Genomic DNA, 18762 nt, shown 5'->3' with positions numbered 1-18762 from the left:
TTTATTTATTTATTTGAGAGAGAGAGAATGAGAGACAGACAGCATGAGGGGGAAGAGGGTCAGAGGGAGAAGCAGACTCCCTGCTGAGCAGGGAGCCCGATGCGGGACTTGATCCCGGGACTCCAGGATCATGACCTGAGCCGAAGGCAGTCGCTTAACCAACTGAGCCACCCAGGCACCCTAGCTTATAAAAAATTCTTTTTTAAAATAAGTTCTTAGGTAGGGTGCCTGGGGGGTTCAGTTGGTTAAGCAGCTGCCTTTGGCTCAGGTCAGATCCCAGGATCCTGGGATGGAACCCCACGTGGGGCTCCCTGCTCAGTGGGGAGGCTGCTTCTCCCTCTCTCCCTCCCTCTGCTCGTTCTCTCTCTAGTAAATAAATAAAATCTCTAAAAAAATAAATAAAATAAGTTCTTAGGTAATGAATAGAAAAGAAATACAAACAAAAACTGAATTCAATATGCAGTATCAATTTTCTCCCCACATAATAGGGGATAATATAAATGATTGAATAAAGAAAAATATATTGTTTTTATCAAAGGAACTAAGGCTTCAGTACACTCTAATCTTAAACTGGCTCTTAAAAAATACAGACAAAAGGTTTTTAAAGTGATATTCAAATAAGGTTATAATGATTATAAAGTACAACGATTCAGTGAAATTATTCAGTACTACAGAGCTATAAAGAACTAAAAACTGACATTCTAACAATATCCCAATTATCTTAAATTGAGTAAGATCTGATCAGGAAGTCAATATACCTGCATATTAACAGAAATCTCATACACTAAATACTCACTGTGACACTATAAACTGAAAATTTACAAAGACTATCCATTTTGAAACCACCCAAAGTAGTGCATGCACTAATACGAGTATCTATATATAACTGTATCTTTTAGAATAATTTATTTTTTTAAAAGATTTTATTTACTTATTTGTGAGAGAGAGAGTACACAACCACGAGGAGCCACAGAGGGAGAGGGAGAAGCAGGCTCCCACTGAGCAGGGAGCCCAATGCAGGCGGGGCTCCATCCCAGGACCCCAAGATTATGATGCGTTGAAAGCAGAGGCTTAACCGACTGCCACCCAGGTGCCCCTACAGAATAATTTAGAAAGCAAGCCCAAAATATAAAATCTGAAGATAACAGGAAAAACTAATTCTCTATTCTTACCGGATAGCTCTACACCATCCTTTTCATAAACCTTATTAAACATTTCAAACCTAGCTTCTCCTCAAAGATTTTCCCAGCTATTTATGTCCACATTTTTCTCTCATTTTCCTATCTACTATTTCTATCACTAATTTGAGTACCTATTCATAACAGTATTGCAATATCATGGTATTTACACATTTTTATTATATATACATTTCTATCCCCCCAGTTGGAATATAAATTCCTTAAAGGCAGGGACCCAATTAAATTCAATTTTTGTATTACTTTAGCATATGAGATTCCAACAGTACTTGGTGACCAAAAAAAAAAAAATTCCAATAAAAGCTTTTTAAGTAGTCATCTTGTTCCCATCTTGAACAGTCTCTTAAAATATATCCTTAAATGTCTTCATATAATTCAAAGGACCCTTAAAAATAACTCTCCATGAATCTTTTGGTAAGAGGGTAATGATGTAGATACCTCTATTATGCAACTCTTGGAACCCCTGCTTAATTGAATCTACTAATCATACTTCTCTCTTTGCTCATACCTAGTAATCATGTATTAATTTAATGTTTGCCCATCTTTATATCCCAAACAGTTCTATCTACATCAATATCTGGCAAAACTGGGAATTTTTAAAAGATAGGAAAAAGATGAAATTCACTCCAACCTGACAAGGGAACACTTACCAAGGTGCTAAAGAAATGCCTTTGATGACGAATATAAAGACGACAAAGGATAGAATGGTCCATTGTTAAGGCTATTATAATTCTGAATATTCTACACCCTATACTGGAGGTGGGAGAGTCTTATATCTGTGTGGAAAGTCAATCATATGGGCCAGGAAGGGAGAATAAAAACACTTAAAATGGTATTCTCCACAGAGACTATCCATCTCCCTCATCCTTTCTTGTGTTGGCCACCACCATGGAGTTACTGGCTCTTTCTCAGAATTTAACAGTAGACTAAGAGTTTGAGATGTAAACTAAAACAATCAGAGAAGGAATCAAGGAGCAGACATAAGAGATTATTCTCCCTTCCAGGGCTGCATGGGGTGATGCGTGCCTTCCAGAACCGCAAGGAGGTCTAAGCTTGCAAGGCTCCAAGCAGTTACAAGAAAAGTAAAGCATTTTTAGCTGAACTTACTGTTTCTTTTCTTCAGGTCCTGCAATAGGTCCCAATGCTACAAACAGTTTTACAAAGCCATCAGGGTGATCAAACAGAGGAATCATTTCAGCTAGCCTCTTTTTAGCCGTTTTAACAAATTCAAAACTATGAAACTGTAGAGAGTGATACAGACTAAGTATTTTACTGATGGAGTCCAAATCAAGGTGGTTCATATTGCTTAAAAACACTTTATTGCACCTTTCTAATAGTGGGTAATAACTATATTTAATATTTCGAAGAAATTGTACTATTCTTCTTGCAACGTTGACCTGGGAAGAATCTATGGTATCAAAAAGATTTTCTGTTTTGTTCACTAATTGTTCTTGAAAACGTTGTGATATTAAAGAAGATATGCTGACCATCAATACAGACAAGGACCTAAAAAGGAAAAAGATGCAGATTTTCACCTTATTTAAGAATAAAGAACAACTCTAAGACTAAATGATTAGATACAGAAAAGAACTAGTTAAAATATTTTGGATTTTATTAAGCGTCTGCCTTCGGCTCAGGTCATGGTCCCAGGGTCCTAGGATCAAGCCCCACATCGGGTTCCCTGTTCGGCGGGAAGCCTGCTTCTCCCTCTCCCACTCCCCCTGCTTGTGTTCCCTCTCTCGCTGTTTCTCTCTCTGTCAAATAAATAAATCTTTAAAAAAAAAATTATGGATTTTATACCACAAAAGTTTTTCCTTTAAATATTCTTACAAGACTTGAATGCAGACCTCCTAATAATCAAATGCCTTTAGATAAAAAATAAATAAATTACAATATCTTTTGTTAACTGTGTATAATATCTTACTCTATAGATAACTGCCTTGAAGGAAAAAATTTTAGTGAAATTCACTCAGAAATCACTTTGGACCAACAGCCCATGAATACAACATTAAAAGTCTCAATTTATATTTTTGGCAGTAGACTTCACTTTGTTACTCCTTTCTCTGTGTATCAATAACTTACGAATAAAACTCTTGGTAAAATATTTCTCACTAATAAATGACTTCATATTTTTTAATGTCTCATGCTAGGTAGATAGTAACATATGACAGTAAGTACTGAACATAAGGTAGCATTTAATATTTCTTCACTAAAAACTACTTTGAAGGAACATAAGTCACTCTTCCAGGCCTTGAGGGAGACGTCAAAAATACAAAGGTGAGGTCCCTGCTTTCAAAACACAGATCTTAACATAATACAAAAATCAGAAAACTACAAATACAAGAATGCACCCATAAGAATAAGGAATGCAAAATGGAAAAGGTATATAACAAATGTTCAAGGATGATAATAATAAAACATTTACAGAAAAGACACAAAAATGTAAATATAAAACTATCTCAACCATTAGGATAGGGGGACTGTTTGCATTTATTTTTGTTTTCAAATTTCTTCAACCTTTCCAATAAAATATATTTTTTTTATTTTTTATTTTTTTAAAGATTTTTATTTATTTACTGAGAGAGAGAGAATGATAGAGAGAGAGCATGAGAGGGGGGAGGATGCGGGACTCGATCCCGGGACTCCAGGATCATGACCTGAGCCGAAGGCAGGCGCTTATCCAACTGAGCCACCCAGGCGCCCAAAATAAATATATTTTAAAAACCCAGTTGTACAAACTTTGACTTCTCTACTCAAATGTTTCATGTTAATATTTAGCAACAATAATTAGTAACTTAACATTGCTATTTCATTTAACCATAAACCCTCTGAAATGATTTTTTTTAATTGCATGTATATTTGTAATTGCAGATTAGAGTAGGGAAATGTCCAAAGATTTTAGTAGATTCTCAAGGGGATCTATAAGAATTTTTTAAAGTTAAAAAAATTTACACTGATTTTTATTTTCTCTTTTATAAGCTACTTTGCCATATGTGTGTGAAAATATATATAACATAAAATTTACCATTTTGAACATTTTTAAGTGTACAGTTCAGTGGTATTAAGTATACTCACAGTGTTGTGCAACCATTACCACTATCCATCTGCAGAACTTTCTCATCTTCTCAAACTAAAATGCCTTACCCATTTAAACAGTAACTCTCAATTCTTCACCCCTGCCAGCCCCTAGCAATAACCATTCTACTTTCTGTTTTTATGAATTTGACTACTCTGGGAGCTCATTTAAGTGGAATCATACAGTATTTGTCCTTTTGTGTTTGGCTTACTCCACTTAGCATAATGTCACCCATGTTGTAGCATGTGTCAGAATTTCCTTCCTATAATTATAAGGCTGAAATATCCCATTGTAGCTATATACCACATTTTGATTGTCCCTTCATCTATCAATGGACATTTAGGTTATTTCCACCTTTTGACTATTATGATAATGCTGCTATCAACACTGATATGTGCTACAGACGGAACTGTGTCCCCCGCAAACTCCATATATTAAAGGCCTAGCCCTCAATGTGACTATATTTGAAGACAGGGTCTTTAGGAAGGTAATTAAAGTTAAATGAGGCCACCGGGGACAGGCAAACTTGTTAGATTGCAAGTAAAGTAAAATCTAAGTATTTCATAGAGCTCAACAATATCACGTTATACTTTATATACTTTATCTCTAATTTCCACAGCAACATTGCAAAGGAGATTCCAAAGTAGTACTGTTTTATAGATAAGGATACTAAAGTTTCAAAAGATTAAAGTCACATAGGTAGTAAGTGGCAAATCTAAGTGTGTGTGCATCCAAAGCCCAGAATCTCTCTACCATATATTTACCTTAAATACATTTACCTTAAGTCCTCTATGGTTTCCAGGTTCCTATGTACAATATCAGCTATTTTTCCCATTAATGGACTGAAATATAAATTTTGCTTTGCTAGGCAAGAGGAAAATTTTGACAGCACATTAATATCAAACCTATTAAGGGAAATATACAAAGGACATCATTACTATTTACTTTCACTTAAAACACAATACACAATTATAAAAAGCAATCAGAAGTATTAATATACTACTAATACATTACTAACATAAAAGAATTTTTTTTAAATGTTGATTTTTTATTATTATAAAAGTAACCCATGCTAACAATTAAAAAGTCAGATACTATTGGAAGATTTTTTAAAGGGAAAAATCACCTGAAATTATTTGAATCATTTATCTATTAATTTTTTGAGGTGACAGATCAATTTCAACATAAGGTTGTACATTAACAAAACAACCACTACTATAACAAGGCTGTGAAAAACTCCAGAATTTTTCTGTAGGAAAAATGATCCCATTTCTTCAATAAGTAAATGGCAACAGAAAAGAGGGAAGAAGAATTGTTACAGATTTTAAAAGACTCTTGGAAAGGGGCACCTGGGTGGCTCAGTTGCTTAAGCTACTGCCTTCGGCTCAGGTCATGATCCCAGGGTCCTGGGATCAAGCCCCACATCGGCCTCCCTGCTGGGCGGGAAGCCTGCTTCTCCCTCTCCCACTCCCCCTGCTTGTGTTCCCTCTCTCGCTATCTCTCTCTCTGTCAAATAAATAAATAAAATCTTTAAAAAAAAAAAAAAGACTGAATTCACTAAGACAAGCATAATGAAGTCCACAGCAGCACATGTTAATAGCAAAAAACTGCAATCTATCAAAAGTACATTGCATAAATTGTACATATTCATAAAATACCACACAGCAAAAAAGAACAACTGAATCATGCAAATCATGGAGGAATCTTTAAAACAAATACATGCTAATTCAAATACATGCTAATTACCCTTGCTAAGATCCATCATACAGTGTTAACCCATAATGTACCATATTCGAATCATTACAAATTATGTTTATATAACATTTCTAAACATTTTAACAAAATCATTAATAGCAAATGTAGTAACAAAAAAATTAACATCATAGGCCATAGAGACCAAAAAAACAGAAGTTATTTTATGACACTATTAAAAATTCTACATAGGAAATACAAATTAGAGTTTTAAAATTTTTTAAACATTATCATTATGAAAAAATAAAAGTATCACTAAAAATAAACAACATCATATAGAATAAAATCTTCTAAGCTATTTTGAAATGAAAAATTAAAAGGAAATGTCTGATTGGGAAGTACAAGTGTACATTTGTAATTTAATGGTTTAACAGAAAAACAAAAAAAAGCATCTATTTTACAACTGATTTGTTCAAGGTGCATAATACACATAATAATGCTGCTTTAAAGAAAAAATTTTAAAATCTGAGCTATTTTCAACAATGACCAAATTTAACCCAAAAATCCAGTAGTTTGGACTCCTTACAAAAGAAATAAGGTATTTCTCCTTACTCTCAATAAAAGATAACTGCAGATAAAGGGAATGCAAAAATGGAGAAGAGAAGACAGATGAGTTTAGGTCATGAGATTTATTAAAATCACAATTCAGTAAATGAATGTAGAATCTCTCAGCCCAGAGAACTGTTTGATCCTATTTCATTTAATCCAGCACATATTAACAATGACCAACAGATATAACTACATATATATACAGTTTTATACATACATGTAACTACAATTTTAAGATTTATCATGGTTTATGCTTTAAGAAGCATTATGCTGAAAGGGCATAAGATGGGGTAATAATAACCAGTGATATGCCTGCTCCTCTCTGTCTACTGATAAATATCCTGTTCTCTCTTCTGCATCTTAGTCAATCCTTTCCTTTCTGCCCTAGGTTTCTACTTGGTTTAGGAGAGCTGTTGTGGTTTGTTGGTTTTGTTTTTTACTTGTTAATCCCCATTACCTATTTCAGCCATCCCTCCCCTACTCACTTCCCCTCTGGTAACTATCAGTTTGTTCTCCATACTTAATCTGTTTCTTGGTTTGTCTCTCCTCTATTTTCTTTGCTCATTTGTTTTGTTTCTTAAATTCCACATACAAGTGAGATTATATGGTATTTGTCTTTCTCTGACTTATTTCACTTAGCATTATACTCTCTAGCTCCATCCATGTTGTTGCAAATGGTAAGATTTCATTCTTTTTTATAACTGAATATTCCATTGTATAAATGTAGTATATCTTCTTTAGTCACTCACCTATTGATGGACACTTGGGTTGCTTCCATAGTTTGGCTATTTATTGTAAATAATGGGGCTATAAACATTGGAGTGTATGTATCCCTTTGAATTAGTGTTTTGTATTTTTGGGGTAAATACCCAGTAGTGCCATTACTGGATCATAGGGTAGCTCTAGTTTTAACTTTTTGAGGAACCTCCATACTGTTTTCCACAGTAACTGCACCAGTTTACATTGCAAGAGGGTTCCTTTTTCTCTAAATCCTCGCCAACACCTGTTTTTTGTGTTGTTGATTTTAGCCATTCTGACAGGTGTGAGGAATTATCTCATTGTAGTTTTGATTTGCATTTCCCTGATGATGAGTGATGTTGAGCATCTTTTCATGTGTCTGTTGGCCATCTGGATGTCTTCTTTGGAGAAGTACCTGTTCATGTCTTTTGCTGATTTTTAATTAGATAATTTGTTTTTGGGATGTTCAGTTATAACAGTTCTTTATATATTTTGGATACTAACCCTTTATTGGATATGTCATTTGCAAATATCTTCTCCCATTCAGTAAGCTGCCTTTTGGTTTTGATTATTTCCTTTGCTGTGCAGAAGCTTTTTATTTTGATGTAGTCCCAATAGTTTATTTTTGCTTTTATTTCCCTTGGCTCAGGAGATGTATCTAGAGAAATATTGCTATGACCAATGTCAGAGAAATTACTGCCTATGCTCTCTTCAAGGATTTGTATGGTTTCAGGTTTCACATTTAGATCTTTAATCCATTTTTAGTTTATTTTGGTGTATGGTGAAAAAAAAAAGAAAGTGGTACAATTTCATTCTTTTACATATGGATGTCCAGCTTTCAAAACACACTTTGTTGAAGAGAGTGTCTTTTGCCCATTTGATATTCATTCCTCCTTTGTCAAAGATTAATTGACCATATGATTGTGGGTTTATTTCTGGGTTTTCTGTTCTATTCCATTGATCCGTCTAGTTTTATGCCAGCACCATACTGTTTTAATTACTACTGCTTTGTAATATAACTTGAAATCTGGTATTGTGATACCTCCAGTTTTTTCTTTTTCAAAATTGCTTTGGCTATTAGAGGTCTTTTGTAGTTCCATACAAATTTTATGATTGTTTGTTCTAGTTCTGTGAAAAAGGTTGTTGGTATTTGATAGGGATTGCATTAAATCTGTAGATTGCTTTGGGTAGTATATATTTTTTCTTCCAATCCATGAGCATGAATGTCTTTCCGTTTCTTTACACCATCTTGAATTTCTTTCATCAGTATTTTATAATTTTCAGAGTAAAGTCTTTTGCTTCAATAATATTTCATTGAGGATTTTTGCATTTATATGCATGAGAGATATTGGCCTGTAGTTCTTTTTGTGGTGTCATCTGATTTTGGTATCAGCGTTGATACTGGCCTCAGAATGAATTTAGAACTTTTCCTTCCTCTTCTATGTTTGGAATAGTTTGAGAAGAATAGGTATTAACTCTGTTTAGTTAATGTTTAGTAGAGGGGCACCTGGGTGGCTCAGTGGTTAAGGGTCTGCCTTTGGCTCAGGTCATGATCCTAGGGTCCTGGGATTGAGCCCTGCATTGGGCTCCCCGCTCAGCGGGAAGCCTGCTTCTCCCTCTCCCACTCCCCCTGCTTGTGTTCCCTCTCTCGCTGTGTCTCTCTGTCAAACAAATAAAATCTTTAAAAAAAAAATGTTTAGTAGAATTCGCCTGTGAAGCCATTTGGTCCTAGACTTCTGGTTTTTGGTTTTTTGATTACTGATTCAGTTTCATTGCTGGTAATCAGTCTTCAAATTTTCTATTTCCTCCTGCTTTAGTTTTAGTAGGTTATATGTTTCTAAGAATTCATCCATTTCTTCTAAGTTGCCCAATTTGTTGGCATATAGGTTTTCATAATATTCTATTACAGTTGTTTGTAACAGTGGTGTTGGTTGTTTTTTTAAAGATTTTATTTATTTTACAGAGAGATAGAGAGCATGAGCAGTGGGAGGGGGCAGAGGAAAAGGGAGAGAGAATCCTAAGCAGATTCCCTGCTAAGCGTGGAGTCCGACATAGGGCTCAATCCCAGAACCATATCATGACCTGAGCCAAAAATCAAGAGTTGGATGCATAACTGACTGAGTCACCCAGGCGCCCCCTGTGGTGTTGGTTGTTACTTCTTCTCTTTCATTAGTGATTTTGTTTATTTGGGTTCTCTCTGATAACACTGGCTAGAGGTTTATCACTTTTGTTGATCTTTCAAAGAACCAGCTCCTGGTTTCATTGATCTTTCTATTGTGTATTTTTAGTTTCTATATCATTTATTTTTGCTCTAATCTTCATTATTTCCTTCCTTTTGCTCAGCTGTGGTTTTGTTTGTTCTTCTAACTCCTTTAGGTGTAAGGTTACATTGTTTGAGATTTTTTTCTTGCTTCTTGATGTCAGCCTATATTACTATAAACTTGCCTCTTAGAACTTTTGCTGCATCCCAAAGATTTTGGAAACTTGGTTTTTTTATTTTCATTTGTTTCAATGTAATTTTTGATTTCTTGTTTGACTTTTTGGTTCATCAATTCATTGTTTAGTAACATGTTACTTAGCCTCCATGGTTTTTATTTTTTATCGAGGTATAATTGACATTTAACATTACATTAGTTTCAGGTATACAACATGATGAATTGATATTTATATACACTGTGAAATGACTACCCCAATAAGTCTAGTTTCCTCTTGTCATCATATAAAGTCACATAATATGTAACATAATATCACTGACTATGGTCCACCAAGCTGTTCATTGCAACCCTATGACTTACTTGTGATTGGACGTTTGTACCTCCTGCCCACCACCATCTCCTATTTTGCCCAACCTCCAATTCCCCTCCCCTCTGGCAACCACCAATCTATTCTCTGCATTTATGTTTTGTTTTGTTCACTCATTTGCTTTTTAGATTTCCACGTATAAATGAAATCATATTTGTCTTTGTCTGATTTATTTCATTTGGCCTAATATCCACAAGGTCCACCCATGTGTTTACAAATGGCAAGATTTCATTCTTTTTTTTATGGCTGAGTAACATCCCATTATGTGTGTGTGTTCACGTGTGTACACACACCACATCTTTATCCGTTCATCCATCAGTGGACACTTTGGCTGTTTCCATATCTTGAATATTATAAATAATGCTTCCATGAACATGTATCTTTTGATTAGTATTTTTATTTTCTTTGGATAAATACCCAGAAGTGGATTTACTGGATCAATGGTGATTCTACTTTTTGTTTTTGTGGTAACTCCATAATGGTTTCCATAGTGACTGTACCAATTTATATTCCCACCAATAGTGCAAGAGGGTTCCCTTTTCCCCAATCCTCACCAACACTTGTTACTTCTTGTCTTTTTTATAATGGCCATTCTGACAGTAGTGAGATTATACCTCATAGTGGTTTTGATTTGCAATTCCAATGATTAGTGATGTTGAGAATATTTTCGTGTGCCCATTGACCATCTGCATGTCTTCTCTGGAGAAAGATCTATTCAGGTCCTCTACCCATATTAATTAATTAATCAGGTTGTTGTTGTTAATTGAGTTGTAGGAGTTTTCTATATATTTTGGATATTAACCCCTATTCAGATACATGATTTGCAAAGATCTTCTCCTATTCAGTAGGTTGCCTTTTTGTCGATAATTTTCTTCACTATGCAAAAGCTTTTTAGTTTAATGTAGTCTACTTGGTTTATTTTGCTTTTGTTGCCATTGCTCTTGGAGTCAGATCAAAAAAAGAAAAAAAAATATATATATATATATATCACCAAGAGCAATTTCAAGGAGCTTACTGCCTGTTTTCTTGTAGGAGTTTTATGCCTTCCGGTCTTATATTCAAGTGGTTTACTCCATTTTGAGTTTATTTTTGTGTTTTTTTGTTTGTTTGTTTTAGATTTTATTTATTTATTTGAGAGAGAGAGAATGAGAATAGAGAGCACAAGAGGGAAGCGGGTCAGAGAGAGAAGCAGACTCCCCACCGAGCAGGGAGCCCAATGTGGGACTCGATCCCAGGACTCCAGGATCATGACCTGAGCTGAAGGCAGTCGCCCAACCAACTGAGCCACCCAGGCGCCCGAGTTTATTTTTGTGTATGGTGTAAGATAGTAGTCCAGTTTCATTCTTTTGCATGTGGCTATTCAGTTTTCCCAGCACCATTTATTGAAGACACTATTCTTTCCCCATTGTATATTCTTGTCACCTTTGTCATAAGTTAATTGACCATATGTGCACAGGTTTATTTCCTGGTTTTCTATTCTGTTTCATTGATCTATGTGTCTGTTTTTATGCCAATAATATACTGTTTTGATTACTATAGCTTTCTAATATGGTTTGAAATCAGGGAGAATGGTGCCTCCCCTGTTTACTCTCAAGATTGTTTTGGGTGGAGCACCTGGGTGGCTCAGTCGGTTGGGCAGCTACCTTCAGCTCAGGTCAGGATCCCAGGGTCCTGGGATCAAGCCCCGTACCAGGCTCTCTGATCAGCAGGGAGCCTGCTTCTCCCTCACCCTCTGCTGCCCCCCCCCCCCGGTTGTGCTCGCTCGCTCATTCTCTCTCTCAAATAAATAAATAGATAAATCTTAAAAAAAAAAAAAGATTGTTTGGCTATTAGGGATCTTTTGTGGTTCCATACAAATTTTAGGATTATTTGTTCAATTCTGTGAAAAACCCCATTAGAATTTTGATAGAGTTGCATTGAATCAATATGTTGCTTTGGGTAATAGGGACATTTTAACAATATAAATTCTTCCAATCCATGACCATGGAGTATCTTCCAATTTTTTGTGTCCTCTTATGATTTCTTTCACCAATGTCTTAATTTCCAGTGTACAGGTCTTTCACCTCATTGTTTAAATTTATCCCTAGGTATGTAATTGTTTTTGAGGCAATTGTAAGTGGGACTGTCCTCTTACAATGGGACTGTCCTTCTACTTCTCACTGTTTGTTGTTAGTGTACAAAAACACAATAGATTTTTTTATAATGATTTTGTATCCTGTAACTTCACTGAATTACTTTATTAGTTCTCACAGGCTTTTGGTGGAGTCTTTAGGGTTTTATATATAGAAAAATATTTTTTCATGTCATGTGCAAATGTGACAGCTTTACTTATTCCTTTCCAATTAGGGTGCCTTTTATTTCTTTTTCTTGTCTAATTGCTCTGGCTAGGATTTGCAATACTGTATTGAATAAAAGTGATAAGAGTGAGCATCTTTGTCTTGCTCATGACCATGAGGAAAAATGTTGGGCTTTCCATCACTGGGCATGATCTTAGCTGTGGGTATGTCATTTATGGCCTTTATTATGATGAGGGGCATTCCTCTCTACCTACTTTGTTGAGAGTTTTTTATCATAAATGGATGTTGAATTGTGTCAAATGCTTTTTCTGCATTTATTGAGAGGTTCATGTAATTTTTATCCTCCATTTTGTTAATGTGCTATATCACATTGATTTGTGGATGTTGAACCACAAATCTTTTTAATGTATTATTGAATTTGGCTTGCTAATATTTTGTTCAGGATTTTTACATCTATGTTCATCAGGGACACTGACGTAATTTTCATTTTTATGGTGTCCTTGTCTGCTTTTGGTATCAGAGTAATGCTGGCCTTGTAAAATGAGATTGGAAGTGTTCCCTCCTCTTCAAATTTTTGGGAGAGTTTGAGAAGAGGAGGAATTAAATCTTCTTTAAATGTTTGGTAGAATTCACCACTGAAGCTGTCTGCTCCTGGACTTTTGTTTGTTGGGAGTGTTTTGATTACCGATTCAATCTCCTTGCTAGTAATTGGTCTATTCAGACTATTTCTTCATGATTTAGTCTTGGAAAACTGTTTGTTTCTAGGAATTTATCCATTTCTTCTAAGTTGTCCAATTTGTTGGCATATAATTGTTCATCACAGCTGCTTATTAGCCTTTGTATTATTTTGGTATCAGTTATAATGTTCCCTCTTTCATTTCTGATTGCATTTATTTAAGCTTTCTTTCTTAGTAAATAGCTAAAAGTTTATCAATTGTTTACTTTTTCAAAGAACCAGCTTAGTTTCATTGATCTTTTCCTTTTTTATTTGAGAAAGAGAGAGCACAAGTGGGCCGGGTGCGGGGGGAGCAGGGGGAGAGGGAGACTCCCCACTGAGCAGGGAGCCCAATGTGGGGCTCTATCCCAGGACACCAAGATCATGACCTGAGCCAAAGGCAGATGTTTAACCACCTAAGCCACCCACGCACCCCTCATCAATCTTTTCTATTTTCTCACTATTTTGTTTTATTTGAGAGAGAGCACACACAGGCACAAATGGGGGGAGGGGCAGAGAAGGAGGCAGAAGGAAAGAATCTCTCAAGCAGACTCCATGCTGAGAGCAGAGTCTGACTCGGGGCTCAATCTCACAACCTTGAGATCATGACCTGAGCTGAAACCAAGTCACTTAACTGACTGAGCCACCCAGGCACCCCTCTTTAGTCTCTATGTCATTTATTTCTTCTCTGACCTTTGTCATTTTCTTCCTTCTACTACCTTTGTGGTTCATTTGCTCTGTTTACTAGTTCCTTTAGGTATAAAGTTAGATTATTTCAGATTTTACTTGTTTCTTAAAGTAGGTCTCTATCACTATGAACTTCTCTATTAGAATTGCTTTTGCTGGACGCCTGGGTGGCTCAGTCATTAAGTGTCTGCCTTCAGCTCAGGTCATGATCCCAGGGTCCTGCGATCAAGCCCCGCACTGGGCACCCTGCTCAGTGGAAGCCTGCTTCTCCCTCTCCCACTCCCCCTGCTTGTGTTCCCTCTCTCACTGTCTCTCGCTCTGTCAAATAAATAAATAAAATCTTTATTTTTTTTAAGATTTTATTTAATTTGAGAGAGAGAGAGAATGAGAGATAGAAAGCATGAGAGGGTAGAGGGTCAGAGGGAGAAGCGGACTCCCCGCTGAGCAGGGAGCCCGATGTGGGACTTGATCCCGGGACTCCAGGATCATGACCTGAGCCGAAGGCAGTCAGTTAACCAACTGAGCCACCCAGGCACCCAATAAATAAGATCTTTAAATAAATAAAAAAAGAACTGCTTTTGCTGCAGATTTTGGAAAGCTATATTTTCATTTTCATTTATTTATTTCATTTTATTTCTCCTTCAATTTCTTAATTGATCCATTGGTTGTCTGGTGGCATGTTGTTAAATCTCCACATATTTGTAATTTTTCCAGTTTTTTGTGATTGATTCCCACTGTCATATCATTGTGGTCTGACAACATGCTTGACAGGGTTTCAATCTTCTAAAATTTCTTTAGATCTGTTTTATAGCCAAACATATTATCTATCCTAGAGAATATTCCACATGCACTTGAGAAGAATGTGTATTCTGCTTTTCGGTAGAATATTCTGCATATATCTAAATCCATCTGGTCTGATGTATTTTAAGGCTGATGTTTCCTTATTATTTCTGTATGGATGATCTATTCATTGATGTAAGTGGGATATTAAAAGCCCTTATTAACACTGGATTGGTGTTGATTTCTCTCTTTAAGTCTGTTAATATTGCTTTATACTTTTAAGTGCTCCTATGTTGGGTGCACAAATATTTGCAAATGTATCTTCTTGCTAGATTGAGCCCTTTATCATCATGTGATGCCCATCTTTTCCTTTTATTACAGTCTGTTTTAAGTCTATTTTGTCTGATATAAGTGTAGCTACCCCAGCTTACTTTTGGTTTCCATTTGCATGGAACAACTTTTTCCATCTCTTCACTTTTAACCTGTGTCGCTACATCTGGGGGGAGCCTCTTATAGGCAGCATATAGATGGGTCTTGCTTTTTTTATCCATTCAGCCACTCTGTATCTTTTGATTGAAGAATTTAGTCCATTTATGGGGGGGAGGGGTTGCCCTTTTCACCAAAACATTTATTGGATGAATAACCACACTCAGCCTGAGCTGGGTATGGGCTATTAAAGGCTTAAATCCTTAGCTAAAACCAGGAAAACTGCTGCCCCTTCTTCACGTTCACAGAGCAGTTACTGTTCATAGTTGGGCCAGCCTTATGGCTTGCAAAAGGAGTAAGTATCCCAGAGCAAGATTCTGCTGAACTGGAATGGAGCCAGGGATGAGGGCACTGAGCCAACCCCTCTAGGCAGTGATCTTGTGCTCTGAAGACAGATGGGGAACATGAAGGCTCTCTTTTGGCTAGGGTGAGGCATGTAGGTGATGGAAAAGAAAGCCAGAGAGAGGCTGGGGAAGGGAGACAGGAATTGCTTTTTATTGACTTGGTAGTGCGTTCTGCAGTAGAGCCCCTTCAGGTTTAAGGGCATTTTTTTCTGCTTCCTTTCTCCTTTCTGCAACTTCTCCTGCTGCCTAAGCTGCCATGCCTGTAATCTAGTATCCATTTCCTCTGACAGCAGTATAACTCATCTAGCAAACTTCTCCCTTTGGGCTTTTCTTTGAAGCTAGCCTTTCACTGGAGTGCAGGACAGCCATCTGTGTAAGACTAGTTTGGGAACTCTGTAAGGGACCCTTAGCAGAGGGGCTGGAAGCCACGCCCTGCCTGGGTGGAGAAAAACAGTCCGGTGAGGATTCAGCCCAGCTTCTGGTCCCCCATTTCTCCCCAGACTGGCACTCACTGCAATTGCCACTGGCTGCCCACCTGAGCCACCACACTGCTGTGCAGCTTCAGGACACCTAAAGCAACCATGCTGAGGCCACAGAGCCAGAAGTGGGCATCAGTCCATTTATGTTTAAAATAATTATAGAGGGGCGCCTGGGTGGCTCAGTCGTTAAGCGTCTGCCTTCGGCTCAGGTCATGATCCCAGGGTCCTGGGATCGAGCCCCGCATCGGGCTCTCTGCTCCGCGGGAAGCCTGCTTCTCCCTCTCCCACTCTCCCTGCTTGAGTTCCCTCTCTCACTGTGTCTCTGTCAAATAAATAAATAAAATCTTTTAAAAAATAAATAAATAAAAATAATTATACGTGGTTATCTACTGTCATTTGTTATGTTTCCTGGCTGTTTTGTAGTTCTTCTCTGCTCCTTTTAACTCTTGCTCTCTTCCTTTATGGCTTAATGTCTTTCTTTGGTGTTATGTTTCCATTCCATTTTCATGATCTTTTGTATATCTACCATACATGTTTGTTCTGTGGTTTCCATGAGGCTTACATATATCAGCCTATACATATACCAGTGTATTTTAAGTTGATAGCAAGTTAAGTCTGAATGTACTCTAAAACTCTACATTTTTACTTCCCTTCCCACATTTTATGTTTTGGATGTCACATTTTATATCTTTTTATTTTGTATATCCCTTAACTAACTGTTGTAGTTATACTTATTTTTACTACTTTTATCTTCTAACCTTCACGTTAACTCTATAAGTGATTAGTCCACTACCCTTTATATATTTACCTTTACCAGAGAGATTTTTACTTTCATATATTCTCTTGTTACCAATTGGCCTTCCTTTTCAGCTTAAAGTACCTTTAATGTGTCTTATAAGTCTAGTTTAGTACTGGTGAACTTGTTCAGTTTTTGCTTGTCCAGAAAACTTTCTCTCCTTCAATTCTTTTTATTTTTTTAAACTCTTTTTTTATTTATTTATTCATGAGAGTCAGAGAGAGAGAGAGAGAGGCAGAGGCAGAGGGAGAAGCAGGCTCCCTGCCTAGCAGGGAGCCCGATGTGGGACTCGATCCCAGGACCCTGGGATCATGACCTGAGCCAAAGGCAGACGCTTAACCATCTGAGCCACTCAGGCGCCCTCTCTCCTTCAATTCTAAATGATAATCTTCTCAAGTAGAATATTCTTGGTTGGAAGTTTTTTTGCTTTTAGCACTTTACATATATCATGTGACTCCCTTCTGGCCTGCAGTTTCTGCTGAAAAACCTGGTAAGAGTCTTGGCGGAGGGGAGGGAGGGGCGGGGGGGCGGGGATCATGGGTCCTTTGTACATAACAATACATAACAAGCTGTTTTTCTCTTGCTGCTATTAAGATTCTCTAACTTTTGACGTTTTAATTATAATGTGTCTTGGTGTGAATCTCTTTGGGTTCATCTTATTTGGAACTCTCTCGGATTCCTAGATCTAAATGTCTGTTTCCTTCCCCAGATTAGTGAAGTTTTCAGCTAATATTTCTTCAAATAAGTTTTCTATCCCTTTCTCTCTCTTCTCCTTCTGGGACACCTATTATGAGAACACTATTCACTTGATGTTGTCCCATAGCCCCCATAAGGTAACTCCACTTTTTTTTTTCTTGCTGCTCTGTTTGAGTCCCCTGGTCCCAGTCACTAATCCTTTCTTCTGGTTCATCTAGTCTGCTGTTGAACTTCTGCAGTGTGTCTTTCAGTTTAGTTATTACATTCTTCAGTTCCATGACTTCTGTTTGTCCTTTCTTACGTTTTCCATCTCTTTCTTGAAGTTTTGTGTTTATCCATTCTTCTCCTGAGATCAGTGAGCACTTTATGACCATTATTTTGAACTGTTTATCAGGTAAGTTACTTATCCCTGTTTCATTAAGGTTTTTTTCAGGGGTTTTATCTTCTTCTTTCATTTAGAACATATTCCTTTGTTTTCTTTCTTCCTTGACTTTCAGTGTCTGTTCCTATGTATTAGGCAAAACATCTATCTCTTCGGTCGTGAAGGAGTGGTCACAGGAAGACTGGGATATTTCAGTCTGCTATCTGTGTAGTCCTTTATGGGTATTAGCCTGCCAAAAACTCTGACTGGTTCAGTCCCATGCGTCCCAGAAACACAAGCCTCCCTGGACACCAGAGGCAGGTGTTCAAAGGGCATTCCTTCTATGGACTGCCATACTTGCCAGCTTTGGCAGGGCCAAGAGGAGCACCAGGCCAAGGCAAAGCTGCCTACCAGCTTTCGCAGTGTGGGGCTGCAAGGGGCACTGGGCCAGGGGAAGCTGGCCCAACAGGTTTGGTGGGGCAGAGCCATAGGGGAGCACAAAGGCAGGGCAAACAGCTTTTACAAGGTAGAGGGAGAATGCAAAAATGCCACCTGCCATTGCTGGTGCTAGCAAGGTAGAAGAGTGCAGAAAGAGTGCCCACCAGTGCCTCTAGCCACAGAGAGGGTTCCAATAGACCCCTGTCCCTCTGACAGGCACTTTAAACTTACCCAGTGAATCCATCACATATGGCCTAGGCACTTCCAAACTGCTACTTTCGTGCTGGGTCCCAGGACAAGTAAGTCTGTGTGTGAACACTTTAAGAGCAGAGTCCCAGTTTCCTACAACCCTTGGGTTTCCTTGATGTAAGCCCCATTGGTTTTCAAAGCCAATTTTGAGAGCTCATCTCTCTGGTACAGGTCCCAAGAGTTGGGGTTCCTGATGTGGGGCTCAAACTCCTCACTCCTCAGGGATCCACTCCATATTTGTTAGATCCCTCCCTCTTGTGAGTCCCTGAGTTGGGAGTGGGGTTCTTGGTGAGACCATGCCTCTGCCTCTCCCACCTATCA

At 37.5% G+C, this 18762-nt stretch overlaps 1 protein-coding gene and 1 pseudogene across 5 annotated transcripts in view; both read right to left on the bottom strand.

The window, feature by feature from the left end:
• Positions 1–18762, bottom strand: part of FASTKD1 (FASTK mitochondrial RNA regulator 1) — a 43658-nt gene that overhangs the window by 18172 nt on the left and 6724 nt on the right. For all 5 annotated transcript variants that reach the window (XM_088021646.1, XM_028125197.2, XM_028125228.2 and 2 more), the window contains exons 4-5: positions 5052–5177; positions 2304–2702 (exon numbers count right to left, since the gene is read on the bottom strand). In XM_088021646.1, the coding sequence (XP_087877772.1) occupies positions 2304–2702; positions 5052–5177 (525 nt within the window). The remainder of the gene's footprint in view (positions 1–2303; positions 2703–5051; positions 5178–18762) is intronic.
• LOC114225534 (large ribosomal subunit protein mL52-like) lies at positions 15573–16005 on the bottom strand (annotated as a pseudogene).

Source organism: Eumetopias jubatus, unplaced genomic scaffold, assembly GCF_037043125.1.
Source record: "Eumetopias jubatus isolate StellerSeaLion01/CBP00866 unplaced genomic scaffold, mEumJub1_p1.0 scaffold_3, whole genome shotgun sequence".
Lineage (NCBI taxonomy): Eukaryota > Metazoa > Chordata > Mammalia > Carnivora > Otariidae > Eumetopias > Eumetopias jubatus.
Note: the sequence above shows the minus strand (reverse complement) of the source record. Positions and strands in the feature narration are given on the sequence as shown.